The 14762-nt window shown below is 44.6% G+C and overlaps 1 protein-coding gene across 1 annotated transcript in view; it reads right to left on the reverse strand.

Annotated features, from left to right (window-relative positions):
• Positions 1-14762, reverse strand: part of LOC109475082 — a 130278-nt gene that overhangs the window by 63799 nt on the left and 51717 nt on the right. Inside the window, exons 57-78 of the mRNA XM_019775624.1 lie at positions 14242-14427; positions 13530-13640; positions 12955-13101; positions 12600-12722; positions 11376-11552; positions 10705-10965; positions 10187-10342; positions 9465-9611; positions 8511-8702; positions 7700-7849; positions 7401-7528; positions 7062-7209; positions 6512-6709; positions 5910-6105; positions 5129-5334; positions 4597-4683; positions 3737-3889; positions 3211-3414; positions 2694-2861; positions 2096-2378; positions 1531-1776; positions 865-1007 (exon numbers count right to left, since the gene is read on the reverse strand). Coding sequence (XP_019631183.1) covers positions 865-1007; positions 1531-1776; positions 2096-2378; positions 2694-2861; positions 3211-3414; positions 3737-3889; positions 4597-4683; positions 5129-5334; positions 5910-6105; positions 6512-6709; positions 7062-7209; positions 7401-7528; positions 7700-7849; positions 8511-8702; positions 9465-9611; positions 10187-10342; positions 10705-10965; positions 11376-11552; positions 12600-12722; positions 12955-13101; positions 13530-13640; positions 14242-14427 — 3810 coding nt within the window. The remainder of the gene's footprint in view (positions 1-864; positions 1008-1530; positions 1777-2095; positions 2379-2693; positions 2862-3210; positions 3415-3736; positions 3890-4596; positions 4684-5128; positions 5335-5909; positions 6106-6511; positions 6710-7061; positions 7210-7400; positions 7529-7699; positions 7850-8510; positions 8703-9464; positions 9612-10186; positions 10343-10704; positions 10966-11375; positions 11553-12599; positions 12723-12954; positions 13102-13529; positions 13641-14241; positions 14428-14762) is intronic.

Raw genomic sequence — 14762 nt, forward strand, 5'->3', positions numbered from 1 at the left:
CGGTCCACTACCCTGGTCAACTCGGTCAACTCGATCTACTACCCTGGTCAACTCGATCAACTCGGTCCACTACCCTGGTCAACTCGATCCACTACCCTGGTCAAATCGGTCAACTCGGTCCACTACCCTGGTCAACTCGGTCCACTACCCTGGTCAACTCGGTCAACTCGGTCCACTACCCTGGTCAACTCGGTCAACTCGGTCCACTACCCTGGTCAACTCGGTCAACTCGGTCCACTACCCTGGTCAACTCGGTCAACTCGGTCCACTACCCTGGTCAACTCGATCCACTACCCTGGTCAACTCGGTCAACTCGATCCAGCTACCTACCTACCTACCTACCTACCGACCTACCTACCTACCTACCGACCTACCTACCTACCGACCGACCGACCAACCTACCTACCTACCGACCGACCGACCGACCGACCGACCGACTCTTGTCGAGAAAATATTTTCTCCTGTTCTAGAAGTTTGGTACCTTTGCCATAAATTAATGGTACTTTTATTTTTAATATAGAGTCTTTAAAGACACCACAAAAGTACAGGGAGTTTTATACGGTCTGCTGCAATGTACCACTAAATAATAAGATTGAAATATATATGAAATACTGTGTGTCTCTGAGAGACAAAGATTGCTGACATAGAGTCTCAGAGCCTCGGACAAAAATACGCCAAAAAACAGGTAATCAAGCAACAAGTAACTGCTTGAGTAATTTGGCGTATCTTATTACCTGGATGTCTAACCTTCATCGACGTACCAAATGTAATAGGAACTATTTTGATGTTTATCTATTTGCCCTGCACTTAGTGGTTACTATTCTACTGTGTGCATTGGAATAACAGACTTCTGTAGATCCTGACCTTGGTTTGGTGTGGAGGTTTCAGCTCCCTCCTGGCAGAAGTAGCCGGCGTCGCACTGGTCAAACGGACTGACCAGTCCAGGCATGGGGCAGTAGTGACCGCCCAGGCACCGGCTGCACTGGCTAGACTGTCTCAAACCAGTTCTGGGGGAGAAACAACAAAAATATATCTCAGTAGGCAGCTGAGTGTAATACTTAATGATGTCAATGTTAAAAAGGCGTGTGCAGGTGTTTGAAAAAAAGGTTCAATGTCAATAATCATGCGCCAAAAAACAGTTAGTCAAGCAACTGGATATGGTTTTGGAAATCATATCCAGTTGCTTGAGTAACTGTTTTTTTGGCATATCTTATTACCTGGATGTCTAACCTTCACCAACATGTCAATAATCATGCCTTAAATACTTTGAACACTAAGCAGTTTCTAACCTCATGCTGTGAACACTATGAGGGTACGATTCTTTGGTTATTGTACATCCTACAAACTTTTTAAGGCTACTGAATCAGAAGCAACTTGTCAAATTCTGAAAACGGTTACTGAGAGATGTTTCAGATAGCATCCACCTTCCATCAGTAACATTTTAAAACCATAGTCTATTGAATACAGGTATGAGACAGAATGTACATGTTAGAATAATATGGTTGAAGTACATGTGTAAGTAACTAATACCTGTTGTTGAAGGTTCCATTTGGACAGGGGAACTCGTTTGCATATCTGGTCCCCTCCGGGCAGTAGTACCCCATGGGGCAGGTGGTAGTGGTATTGTCCAAGACCACATAGGTCACCGTGTTGTCGCAGAAGTAGCCTGGTGGGCAGGCCTTGCAGGAGCTCTGCAGCTCCTCGTCTTGGTACGTTCCATTCTCACACCTCACGGGGGTGTGCGCTCCCGACTCGCAGTAGTGGCCAACAGGACAGCTGCAGTGGAGGCATTTTTGATGAGTATGTTTTCAATAAAAAAATTTTCTTGTGAGTATTAAAAATATTCCATTTTTAATACTCTGTATGCAGCTCTCTAGATGGGAAACAACATTTTCCATGGCCAAAGTTTGTACAAGAAGTCATGTAAACCACATTCATGTGTGATGCTTGTTCTATTTGCAAAGAAGGAAACTACACAATCTATTAATGAAAGAGGTAAAAATGCTAATAATGATCAAAATAACAGAATCATATGATTCCAGAGCATCATAAGATCTTTCTCTATTTATTGGTTATTGTTAAACCCTGCCCCTACCCGTAGTCAGCAGGCTGTGAGACGTTCTGGCCACCGGGGCAGTAGAAGCCTGGGTCGCAGGCTCCTGCGGATAGCGGCCTCCCCACCCCGGGGCAGTGCTCCCCCAGGGGACAGGCCAGGCAGTCTGCCTCCGCATCGTTCTGTGTGGAGTCGAGGAAGGTTCCGGTGGGGCAGGGGAGGGGGGCGGCACTGCCCATGGGGCAGTAGTGACCTTCAGGACAGAGGTCGCCCGTGGAGTTGTCCACAGGGTTGGGGAACCGAGCTCCCAGGGTGCAGTAGTAGCCTGGAAGGTACAAACAGGAACAATAAATGACAATTTCAGAAGTTGAGAAGGTTCATATTTGCCTTCTGGTAGTTATTTTATTATCATGGTAGAGTATAATGATTATCATACATGCATTTGGGAGCCCTGGGGTCTGACAGTACTTACCTGCAGTACAGTCTCTGGTGGGTAGAGGGAGCCATGGTGTCTGACAGTGCATGTACTTACCTGCAGTACAGTTGCCAGTGGGTAGAGGGAGCCTTGGTGTCTGACAGTACTTACCTGCAGTACAGTTGCCAGTGGGTAGAGGGAGCCTTGGTGTCTGACAGTACTTACCTGCAGTACAGTTTCCGGTGGGTAGAGGGAGCCCTGTAGTCTGACAGTACATGCCAGGGCTGCAGAGCTGCGGGGAGGAGGACCCCTCTGGACAGAAGTACCCCGGCTGACACTCCCCTCCGTTTGTAGCGGGGGTGGCAGACGTCGAGTTACCAGAACAGTACCAGCCTGCAAGGGAAGGCAGGGGTTTAGATCGTAGAAAATAACAGCAACATAGTTGTTTTCAAACGTGTAAAAATGGATGAAAGAACAAAAATAGAAAAAAAATCTAGAAAAATGTGATTTAAAAGGCAACAGACGCTAAATTTTTCTTAGTATCTGTAAATTCGATAATTACATAGAGGCTATTTGATACACATGGCATTACCAGAAATTTGAAAAGGTCTAACTCCAAATTCAAAGCATGCAGTATGTAAAATCTATCAGTAAGAAGATGAGACATTCAAGTAAATCCAGTCTACATAAAAAGAGTTAAATGTGCATCATATATATTTAAGAATTTTAAAATTAAACCCACCCTCCTGACAGAGGCCGGTGGGATAGTCCAGGCCCGGGGTTGAGCAGTAGGACCCGCCTGGGCAGGGCAGGCAGTCGTCCACAGACCGCGCCATGGTCAGGTTATAGTAGGAGCCGGCAGGACACGGGTTCTCAGTCGCTGTGGCGGTCCCCTCGGGACAGTAGTGGCCTGGGGGACAGGGCTTGTCCTCATACTGGTCTGAGCCTGGGTAATATATAGGGAACATTGGGTATGGTTTACTACACACATGCCTAGCAAGTACAATGTTATGTATCATTAAAAATGATGGAACAAACAGCGGAATGGGGTTACTATGGGCTCCTCTCTTTCAACTGTTTCCACTGACACTGTCACAAGTCAGTCATGCAAGACTAGTACATTGTATGAAGATAGGAAGATAGGAAAAGGGGGAAAAGGATAAGAGAATATGATCAACTGGCAATAACATTGATGAAGGCATTAGATCATAGAACTCTAGTTTAACAGAGTATAAAAACACAGGAAAGAAACAGTTGACATGACCTACCCTGCAGACAGTAGTGTCCTGCTGGGCAGTCGATGCAGGTAGCCAGTCCCGTTGTGTTGCTATGGGAACCGGATCCGCAGGGTTTGGGGTGGGTGGTTCCTCGTGGGCAGTAGTGCCCCACAGGACAGATGCCGCCCACTCCTGTCATGCCACCTAGCAGGAACAATTGGTACTGCATCATCAGGTACATGTAATATTCACAGAACCTGGCAACACTATACACACATGACATGGCAGAAAAACATGTAGGTAGGAGTTGAATTGCCAAAGATAATCACAAAACAAATATAATGAGTCTTAGCTAGCTGAACTTTCAAATGACTGTGAATTGCTCTCCTTCTTACTAGTCTTTCAACTGTTGACTTGTTAAAGTTTGTTTAGTTGATTCTCCTTTATCAATGTACAATGTACATTTAGATTTACTAACTTGGATACCTTAACATTCTTAATGTATACAAATTGGATGTCTATAAAATCAATCACTATTCCTTACTCATGCTACAAGTTTCCTACATTTATGTTTACCGAAGGAAAAAATGTTTTTGCTAAGTTTCTTCCTCCTCTTCCTCTTCTGTTCAAAACACCATCCTCTGACCTGGCCAATGACATGATTTGTTGACATCTGTCACCATGGAGACTGGTGTTGGGTTACATAATGCAATTTCATGGTCTACTCTGCTCCTGTCACCATATACTAGTAGTACATGTATGTGAATGTGTTTGAGTAAGAATTAACAGAGCAGACGATGTCCGAAGGTAAACATAATGCATTTGCTTTGCAAATGTTACTTCTCTAGTTCATGATTGTGGTTGTAAGAAATTTTCCATAATAATGACCCTTTCTCCAGACATAACCTTACCTGGCAGCTGACATGTGCCGTTGACGAGAGTGGCGTTGTAGTCTCCATCAGGCCTGGGCCTGTCCACCCCGTACTCACAGTAGTAACCTGGAGAAGGGCAGTCAGGTCAGAACGACAACATAACATGGCCGAGATACAGGAACTTCCTACTGGTTATATCAGAGACCCGTCACTTAATGCAGAATCAGTTGGTTTCTTACATACATGTAATAATCACACTAAACTGAAAACTAGACTACAAGTGTAACAGCAACAGGCATAAATCAAACTTAGTGACTGGTTCTAAGTGATTTTTAGGAGACTGGGCCTCCCTGAAAAACAACTTGGCAGTTAAACATTATGGAAATTGAACCAGAATCTGATGTTCAGACGTTACACTAAACAACAGCCTCAAATCTGTTGTGTGTGTTTTCAACTCACAACAAAATTGTTGTGAGTTGAGAAGTACATAAATTGAATCACACAACAGCAGACGAAGGTCCATGCACAAACCTTTGTCTAATTGTTCAACTGACAACAAAGGTCCACAAACCTGCGTCGCACTTGTCCGTGACTGCGGTAGCCTGCAGACTGCTGCAGTAGTGTCCGCCTGCACAGGCCTGGCACTGCGGCTCCTCCCACAGTCCTGTGTCGTTGCTATACGTTCCCCTCGGGCACGGCCGCCAGTCGAAGGCGGTTCCCTCCGGACAGTAGTACCCTGCCGGGCAGGTCCCCACCACCTGCCCATTCAGGCAGTACCTGGGAACAGAATGGACAATGTGAATGCTAGGTTACACTATAAGGTTTGCCTGCATTGTAAAAATGGTCCCACAGATGTTTACAGACCATAGAGGCAGTGGGCTGCTCATCCTCTGTGTCCATTAGAAGTCCATCTCTCTCCTTCCACTGCCTTTTACCTCCCTAACTAACGTCAGGTGATATTTATACCTGGGCGGAGTCAGATCATGTAATGTGCCTTTCCCAAGGACACAGCGTCTAGCCAGGAATCAAACTTGTGACCTGGGTTTGTGCTTGCTTGCCTACCCAAATTTAATGCCACACAAGGAAACCAAATTGGCATAAAAACCTTAAAAGACTATACACTTTTTATCACAATTATATTTATTGATTTTAAACCGAGCTCGATTGTCAATTTTAACTCCTTAGCACTTTTAAACTGTCATTGTAAATACCTAACAATTCAGACTTATTGTCTGCAACTAGGTGTGTGATGTATGAATAAATGAATATGAAAAAAAACCTGAAATGACATCTTATGCAGCACTCGTTATCACACACATAATAACGATGAATTTTAGGAACTGTGTCCTCACCATCCCTGAGGACATGTGTAGCACTCGTCCGCGTGTGTGTGGTTGGTGTGTGTGCCGTTGTCACAAGGCAGAGGCTCAGACGAGTTAAGCGGGCAGTAGTGGCCCACCCAGCAGGCAAACTCCGCAGGACGCGAGCTGTTCTGGCCCCCGGGGCAGTAGTAGCCCGGCTCGCAGGCTCCACTGGGCTCTGTCAGACCTGAAGTGGGAACATACATCTTACACATGAAGGATGTCTGCAGATGTGAGGCAAACTATATTATACATTTACCAGATAACCTAACTTACTCTAGTCAGAAAAAAACAACGATGCAGGTTCTTTCTAGTACTTATTCTGTCACTAAAGACTTTGTCTATGCTGAATGCTTGGTTCACAATGTTCACCAATGCCAGAAAACTGAAATGTTCACAAATTCCGACTGCCATACATATTTGAATTTAATGATAGAACACCATCATAGATAATGCTATAATATTAGGCCGGGGCTGGCTACAAGGAGTGATAGAAATATGGGCTGTACACAGTGAAGAACTGTTTAGGCCTGTGTATGGGGACTAGGGTTAGGGTAGGGTTATGGTTAGGAATGCGGAGTGACATATCTCACCTTCAGTCCCACAGTAGCTGCCCTCGGTACATTGTGTGCACTGGGAGGAGCTGTTCAGGCCTGTGTAGGGGTTAAAGGTTGCCTGAGGACAGCGGGAGGGCGTTGGTGACCCCTGGGGGCAGAAGTGACCTGCAGGGCAGATGATGTCAGTCCGGGTGGATGCTCCCTCCTCACAGTAGTACCCAGGGGAGCAGGGGCCTAGAAGTGGGGTGGGGGTGGAAACATGTTATTTATTACAATCATGGAGAAGGTATGAAAAGCATGAAACTAACTTTAAAGTCAAACCTACACAATGGCAACACATTTTTAACTGTAAGAACGACAAATAAATACTGCAACAAGTTTGCTAAGCCATACAGAGTTTATAGCACATCAAATAATGGACCATTTCTGGCACATTGAAGAACATACTAAAATCATTTCACATTTGCAACCATTGCTGGCACATTGAAGAACATTTTTAGATCATTTCACATTTGCCACCATTGCTGGCACATTGAAGAACATACTAAAATCATTTCACATTTGCAACCAAGTTCTGTGCTCTCACCTTCCACCTCAGTGAGTCCGGGAGTCTCGCAGTAGGACCCAGCCAGGCAGGCGGTGCAGGAGCTCACGTTCATCAGCCCTTCTGTACCTCCAAACGTCCCCGAAGGGCAGTCCACTGGCTCTGCTGTACCCTCCTCACAGTACGAGCCCTGCACGGAATAAAAAAATTATTAATAACTTTATTGACACAACAAAAGTAAAGCGACTTGTGAAGGGAGACTTCTTCTTTCAATCCAAAATGTACTAACTCACTTGTATGTTTAAGGTGCTTTGTGTTTCTCTAGTTTCGTAGTTAAAACCAATTCTGAATGTATCGTTTGCCCTAAGAAAATCCCCATACCTGTGGGCAGATATTTGCGTCGGTTGTCTGGTTTGGAGTGCGAGTTTCGGCATACTGTTTGCAGAAGTAGCCGGCAGAGCAGGGACCAGACGAGGATGTGAGGCCGACATCGCCACAGTAGAATCCGCCTGAAGCAGACAAGGCAATTCCATGTTCAAACTGTGAGGGGACTATGCAGCTTTAACAATAAGCATCGTTTTCTTTTACTTTTTGATTCATATAATTGTACAACAGAATTTGGCAACTGAATTTTAAGATCTTATTTCAAATGTCCTGCTCAAACTGGTACATAGCCATACCTGTACATGGGCTACAGTCTGCGGATGAGTTGTATCCGGTGGAGTTTCCGTAGGTCCCCCGCGGGCACGGCCACTGGTTGTACCGCTGTGTGCCGGGCGGACAGAAGTACCCGGCTGGACACTCCACACTGCCGTTCACCACTACCACACCTGGGGGAGAAACGGAAGTGAGCTTAGACTGGTCTGAACACCTGAAGTGTACACCTACCACACCTGTCCTCAACACTGCAACACCTGCCACCAACTCAGCCACACCTGCAGCACAAAACCTTGGTTAATATCACCTGGATGAAGTCAGACACACCTGTCAAGATTGGCACATTGGCACCTGTAATCAAACCCCACTGTTATTGAATTTCCGGGAATTGATACGCCTGTTACTAACGACTTCCACCGACACACGGTGACTGCATCCCCGCAATCCCTCCTTTAATCCTGAGGGTTTAACACCGATCTTGCCTGCTACCGATCCTCCCCCTGAAGTCTGGTTTCTCAACCACCGACTATTACTAAAATCGGGCAAGTTCTCGGGGGCAGTCGGTTGGCGGCCATGCCGAGCATTAGACTTTGAACCAGGCAGCCACGAGTCATCTCCCTGGGAAGGAGCCGTAGCCTCAGTGTAGAATATTGCTGAGGTAAAACCTGTTCCGAAGGGGAAACCATCACGTGTTGAAAAGATCCGCCTGATATCCATGACACACACACACAGGCACACACACACACAAACACACACACAAAGGGGCCAAAAACAAAACCTTCATTTTTCATGGAGGTTATAAATATGATCAATAAATCAACACATTTCTCTCACCATAGCTGTTGTCGCAGTAGTATCCGCCGGGGCAGATGGTGCAATCTGATTGGCCGAGCTGATCCTGATACCATCCGCTGGGGCAGATGGTTGGCTGATGGGAGCCCTCCGGACAGAAGTATCCCACCGGGCACTGCAGCCTGTCGGGGACGTCCTCCCCTCTCGGGCAGTAGAAACCTGCGCTGCAGTTGCCTAGGTGACGAGAATTTACACACATGGGAATGCATCTCTTTCCCAAGCAATGGAAATCATGTTACAGCAGATGGAAAAGACATCTTCAAGTCTGTAATATACTTTTTGTGTTATGTTTTGGTGAAAACTTGAGGTGGATAATCAAGCTAATTTTTCCTTCAAGCCAACCAAATCTTTTGTCACATTTTATTTTTATTTTTATTTTATGACAATTTACCACATTTGTGGAAGGATTGACATAACAGGTGACTATCACCTCTTCAAAGATGTCAACCCCGAGACCAGACTGTAAGGCTTGAACCACTCACACCGGGAAGGTCCCCTACTCCGGGAAGGTCCCCTACGATAAGTGTGGTGGGTTCTTTAACGTGCGTGGGGTGTGGCTCTCCCAAACACGGGACCTCCATTTAACGTCCTATCCGAGGGACGTCCCTAGCCGAAGCTAGGTACTCATTTACACCTGAGTGAAGTGAGGAAAGTCGTGTAAAGTGCCTTTCCCAAGGGCACAAGATCGGTGACATGGGCAGGGTTCGAACCCACGACCTCTCGGGTGTGAGCCGAACGCGCTACCGACTGCGCCACACGACCCCACATTGGTGCAGTTTTTTTTCTTTATCTTTGTCTCTCAAGATATCCTAACAAAGGTAACACGTCAGGATGAAGTTGGAGTACTGTCTTCCTCCTCATAGATTTGTCCTACCTAAATAACAGGAAGAGCTCCAAAACTGTTACTAACATATCTAACTATTAAAGAGCCCATACCTGAGGTGGTTGTCATGTTGTAGTCTCCACAGTACTCCCCATAGCTGCAAGGCCTACAGTCGGTAACGTTGGTGTTCCTCTTACTGGAGCTGTAGGTGCCAGGGGAGCAGGGGGTGGGGTACGCTGAGCCCTCCTCACAGTAGTAACCTGAAAAAACAATTAAGGAGCTATTGTTACAAAGGAAAACTGTACCAAATTGCCTTGTGCTACTAGAATAGCTGCACAGCCTACAGTCGGTAACATTGGTGTTCCTCTTACTGGAGCTGTAGGTGCCAGGGGAGCAGGGGGTGGGGTAGGCTGAGCCCTCCTCACAGTAGTGACCTGGACAAATTTAAGGAATTTTCATCATAAAAGAAAACCAAGAAACCAATGTCTGCTGCTATGTTTTAGTAAGGATGAAGTGATGATTCTACCTGAAACGTGTCTGCTGTTATTGTGAGAATATACAAATATACATTATGACAAATTATATATAATTTACAAATCATTATTATGTTCAACAGCTTTTCTAAATTCAGTAACATTGAGATCTTTGAGAATTCCAGTACTTGTCGAATATGTGGAATATCAGTATGAAAATACCGTGAGTTGATAGCACTCAAATATTTTTTTCATGACAAAAACAACAACAAACCTTTATACACCAGGTTGGAAAATACTATGACAAACATTTGAATTTACAGTTGTGTAGTATGTAGACATCTGTGCTCATCAGTGCTTACCAGCCGGACACTCGTCTCCCATGGACCCGTCCAGGGGCGTGGCAGTTGTGGACTTCAGCTGGCAGAAGAAGCCGGCTGCACACGGTCCTGCTGGCTCCGACAGACCGGCCACGTCACAGAACTGACCACCTGGACACTCCAGCTCATGGTCAGTGCCTGGACAGTCGAGAGAGAAACAGTGATGAGAGTTGAAATGTGCATTAAGCTTGGTATACATCATAGGTATATTATGCATACAACAGTTGCTGACCCTTAACTTTTTGCATGCTTTACTTAATAGCTACTCTGGCACGGTTTGGCCAAGATTGTTGCAAGAGAACCTATACTACAAGACAAAATCCAAAACAATAGACTGATCTGGATCGAACACACCGAACCCCTGGCATGTTCTAATTCTAACATCTCCGTCAAAATCAGCGCAGGAAGGGACGCGCCGGCTGCTGCCGCCAGAATGTCGGTTTTGCTGTCAAACTTTAGGGTTGAGTTTTATAAAAAAAATATCTTGGATGAAGCCTTACCTGCAGGACAGTAGTACCCCTCCCTGCAGCGTCCCCCGATGGCAGAAGTGGGGTGTGGGGCGGGCGTGTGGCTCCCCCCGGCGCAGTAGTATCCGTCACTACAGTTCCCTCGCGGTGCCTCCATCCCCTCCACATCACAATACATCCCAGCTGAACAGGCCAGGCAGGAGGTGTTGGAGCTGCTGTAGTTAGCAGGGTTGTGGGTGCCAGGAGGGCAGGGGAACTCATACGGCCTGGTCGTGCCATTCGGACAGTAGTAACCTGAAGGAAAAAAAAAGACAATTTTGATGAGAAACCATCCTGGATGAAACCTTACATCCCAGCAGAACAGGCCAGGCAGGAGGCATTGGAGCTGCTGTAGTTAGCAGGGTTGTAGGTGCCAGGAGGGCAGGGGAAATTATATGGCTGGCTCGTGCCATTTGGACAGTAATAACCTGAAGGAGAAAAAGGGAATTATATATATATACAAGTTTCAACTGAAATTTTTCACACAAGAAACTGGACCAAATTTTCAACTGTAAAACTCCAGTGTCAGGGACCGAGAAATCCACTGCTTCTTTGACGTCACGTTATGCAGATGACATAGATGACTCTGTGATCATTGGATCATAAGCTGCAAAAAGTTTGTGCTGAACTTAGTAATACATTGTATATCTAAACAGGGTTCTTACCTGTGGGACAGGGTGTGTCCAGGAACTGAGTGCTGTTGTCCAGACAGTAGAAGCCCTCGGGACACACCTTACACTCCTCCAGGCCCTGCACACTGCTGTAGGTGCCGGCTGGGCAGGGGAGGGGGGCTGTGGTGCCTTCGGGACAGTAGTGACCCAACGGGCACTGGCCACCGTCTCCTGTAAGGGACACAACAAAAGAAAAAGACTTTAAGGCATTATGTACACAATAGTACAACCTGGGAGCTGCAATGAAGTGTAATACCTCAAAGGAAAAGGTATTGTATGAGTGCAATGTCACAAAACATAACAACATAATAATGGTCGGATAAGAGGCTATATAGCCTATATGAATCCGCTTCTTAAGCTAAACATTAAACAACACAAATATAAAGTTTAGTTCTAAGCTCAAATATAAAGTTCAGTTCTAAACACAAATATAAAGTTCAGTTCTAATAAAAAGTTCAATTCTAACTATAAAGTCCAGTTCTAAAGTTCTGATAAAAAGTTCAATTCTAACTATAAAGTCCAGTTCTAAAACTATAAAGTCCAGTTCTAATGTCAAAGATGCTTGTTTCAATATGGTGTAAAATAATAGCCAAAAGGGAGTTGTTTGTTTTCAGGCAATAAACTTAACTATCTATGCTTCCTATAAAATATAGAAACTTGCATGGAGAGGTAGGTATGGGTACATCATATCAAAGGGACTTGAAAATGCTATATATGACTGCAAGATACTACATAATTTTTTTTTTTTTTATAGTTTTACAAAGATCTATGGTCAACTAGGACTATATAAAAGGGTCAACATCACATTGGATCCGTATTGATGAAAACTAGAGTTTATAGTTAGAGTCAGTTTCTATCATAATGTTATGTCTGATGACCAGTTTGTAAACCTAATGGACCTATACCATTATTACGTCACAGTTTGTTTACCTGTCCTAAAGAACATTCTAGAACGGTCAGTTAAAGAATAAAGATCATTTCAAAGTTTTCAACCTAAGGTATGTCTGATTTTTTGCTGCGTCTAGTTTTGTTGACACAGCATTACCTGCCGCATGGGTGATTTAGTTGTGACATTAGACGAAAGTAGTACTGTATTAAAAGCCTTATATTAGGCTAACGCTACACAAACACGTCGATTGACCGGCATTCATTGCGGTAAACAAACTGACGTAATAATGGTATAGGTCCATTGTGCCAGTAAAGGTGCTGAAGTCTCACCTGTGTGGTAGGTCTGGTCGGGACAGAGGCAGTCAGTTGAGTTGTCGGTGGAGTTCCTCACCTGGCTACATGTGTTTGGGGTGCTGGGGTCAGGCCGGTTCACACCTGACCTGCAGTAGTAACCTAGGGGGGAAGGGGGCACAAACATGACAAAGCTGAACACACTTCAAAAGTAACACATGTCCTTGTTTGTTTAGTATTGCAGCTGTAATTAGGTTTCAGAGTCTGTATCTTGTTTGTTACAATAGTCAATGGATGTAGCCAACTTTCTACAAAACTACCTTGAACAAATAATTGTATTATTTGGTAAGTCTGTTGTCTTGTTCCTTTTATCTACAATTTGACCTTGACGTACCAGCTGAGCAGTTTCCCGCAGGTCGTGTCAGGTGAAGGTCGTCACAATACGTCCCGCCGTCACAAGCTGTGCACTGGCTGGTATCCCACAATCCTCTCTGGTCGCTGTAGGTTCCGGAGGGGCAAGACTGCCAGTCCAATCCGGTGCCTGTGGGAGGGGAGGGGGGCAAAATATGACACTTTGGTACACAATAACGATAACGATAAGTTAATTGCAGATTCCTGCCTGAAGGGTTATTGCAAATAACAAGGATAAAAGAGCATGGAAACAGAGTACAAAATAACTTCAAAATCTACATGATAAAAGGTAATTGTCTCAAACTATGTCTAAAATTATGTCAGCCTCTGAAAAAATGTCATTATGAGTCATTCTTGCTAAACCTGGTAATTTTCTATCGCTGACCTTGAGGGCAGAAGTAGCCCTGAGGACAGAGTGTGGCGGCCATGGTGGCATTCTCAGTGGGGGGGGGGGCAACGGTTATCATGTCAAGTTTAGGAGGCAAATTACACTTTATTTTAGTCTGAACCCCCATTATATTGTCTTATTCGGGCTAAATGTGGAATTTTTTCACTGACCTTGAGGGCAGAAGTAGCCCTGAGGACAGAGTGTGGCGGCCATGGTGGCATTCTCTGGCTGGACAGGCAGGCAGTAATACCCGGCAGGGCAGGGGTCACACTCAGCAGCACCTGGGGGGGGGGGCAACGGTTAGTAACCATGGGGTGGTTAGTATTACTGTCTTTTTGTCTGATTCCTTCCTTTATGACTATCAATTTTCAATCAATCCTTTTTAAATGTAGAAAAAAATACAATAATGTAATGTAATGTAATACAGTAGTGTTAATTGCAGAGTCTGACCCAAACAGATGGCATTGGTGTCTGTCCTGTTCCTTTCCAACAAATATAACACGTTTTATATTTTCAGTTTGTTTTTTCAAAATCTTGATGTATTAGGACCTTATCACAACTTTCTATAATACATGTATAATATTATGTATCACTAACCTTAGCCTAAGGCCATAGACTTAATTGATTTCATTATAGAGTTACTGTAATATTACAGCTTTTCTACGAAGTTAAGATACAAATGACTTACAGTATGATCAGCTGCTGATTATAAGTCATTTGTGTCTTAACTTTATTACAGTAACTGTATAATGAAATCTCATTGTCAGCCTTATATATAGCTTCTGGCCCCAAAAGACTTCTTTACGAAAAGTGAAATATTATTAGGCTAAAGCTTTCCTTAAAATTTAACACTTATAAGCACCTGACAGGTGTGTTTCTCACCTGAGTAGTTAGCGTAGGTGCCGCTGGAGCAGGACAGGTAAGTCTGGCTGCCATTGGGACAGTGCACCCCCCCGGGGCAGATGGTGGAGGGGGGGTTGGGAACAGCGTCCCCCCCTGGGCAGTAGTACCCTCCCCAGCACTGCTGGGTCACCTCGGTCATCCCTGTCTCTGGGCAGTAGAAGCCACCTGGGGGGGGGGCAAGATAAAGGTTAGTTACATCCTCCTGTATTTATGTTCTACCAGTATTATGACTTGAGAAAAAACATCATCTACTGCAGAGCAAACTTTTCTTACATGAAAATTTTGCATGCACATTAATTGATAAGCAATCAAAATAATCACAATTATAAAAGCATCCAAATTTACCAAAAGATGATTTATCCATCACACTTTATTCAGGAAAAATATCTAACAGCACAAATAAACAAAACAGAATGATATGTTATATGGAAACAAAATAAGCAGCATAAAATTAAAGTCAGCTATTAGTAACTGAGTCATAGTTGGCAGATATTTACCTT

The sequence above is a fragment of the Branchiostoma belcheri genome, unplaced genomic scaffold (genome assembly GCF_001625305.1).
Source record: "Branchiostoma belcheri isolate BF01 breed outbred unplaced genomic scaffold, Haploidv18h27 scaffold325, whole genome shotgun sequence".
NCBI lineage: Eukaryota > Metazoa > Chordata > Leptocardii > Amphioxiformes > Branchiostomatidae > Branchiostoma > Branchiostoma belcheri.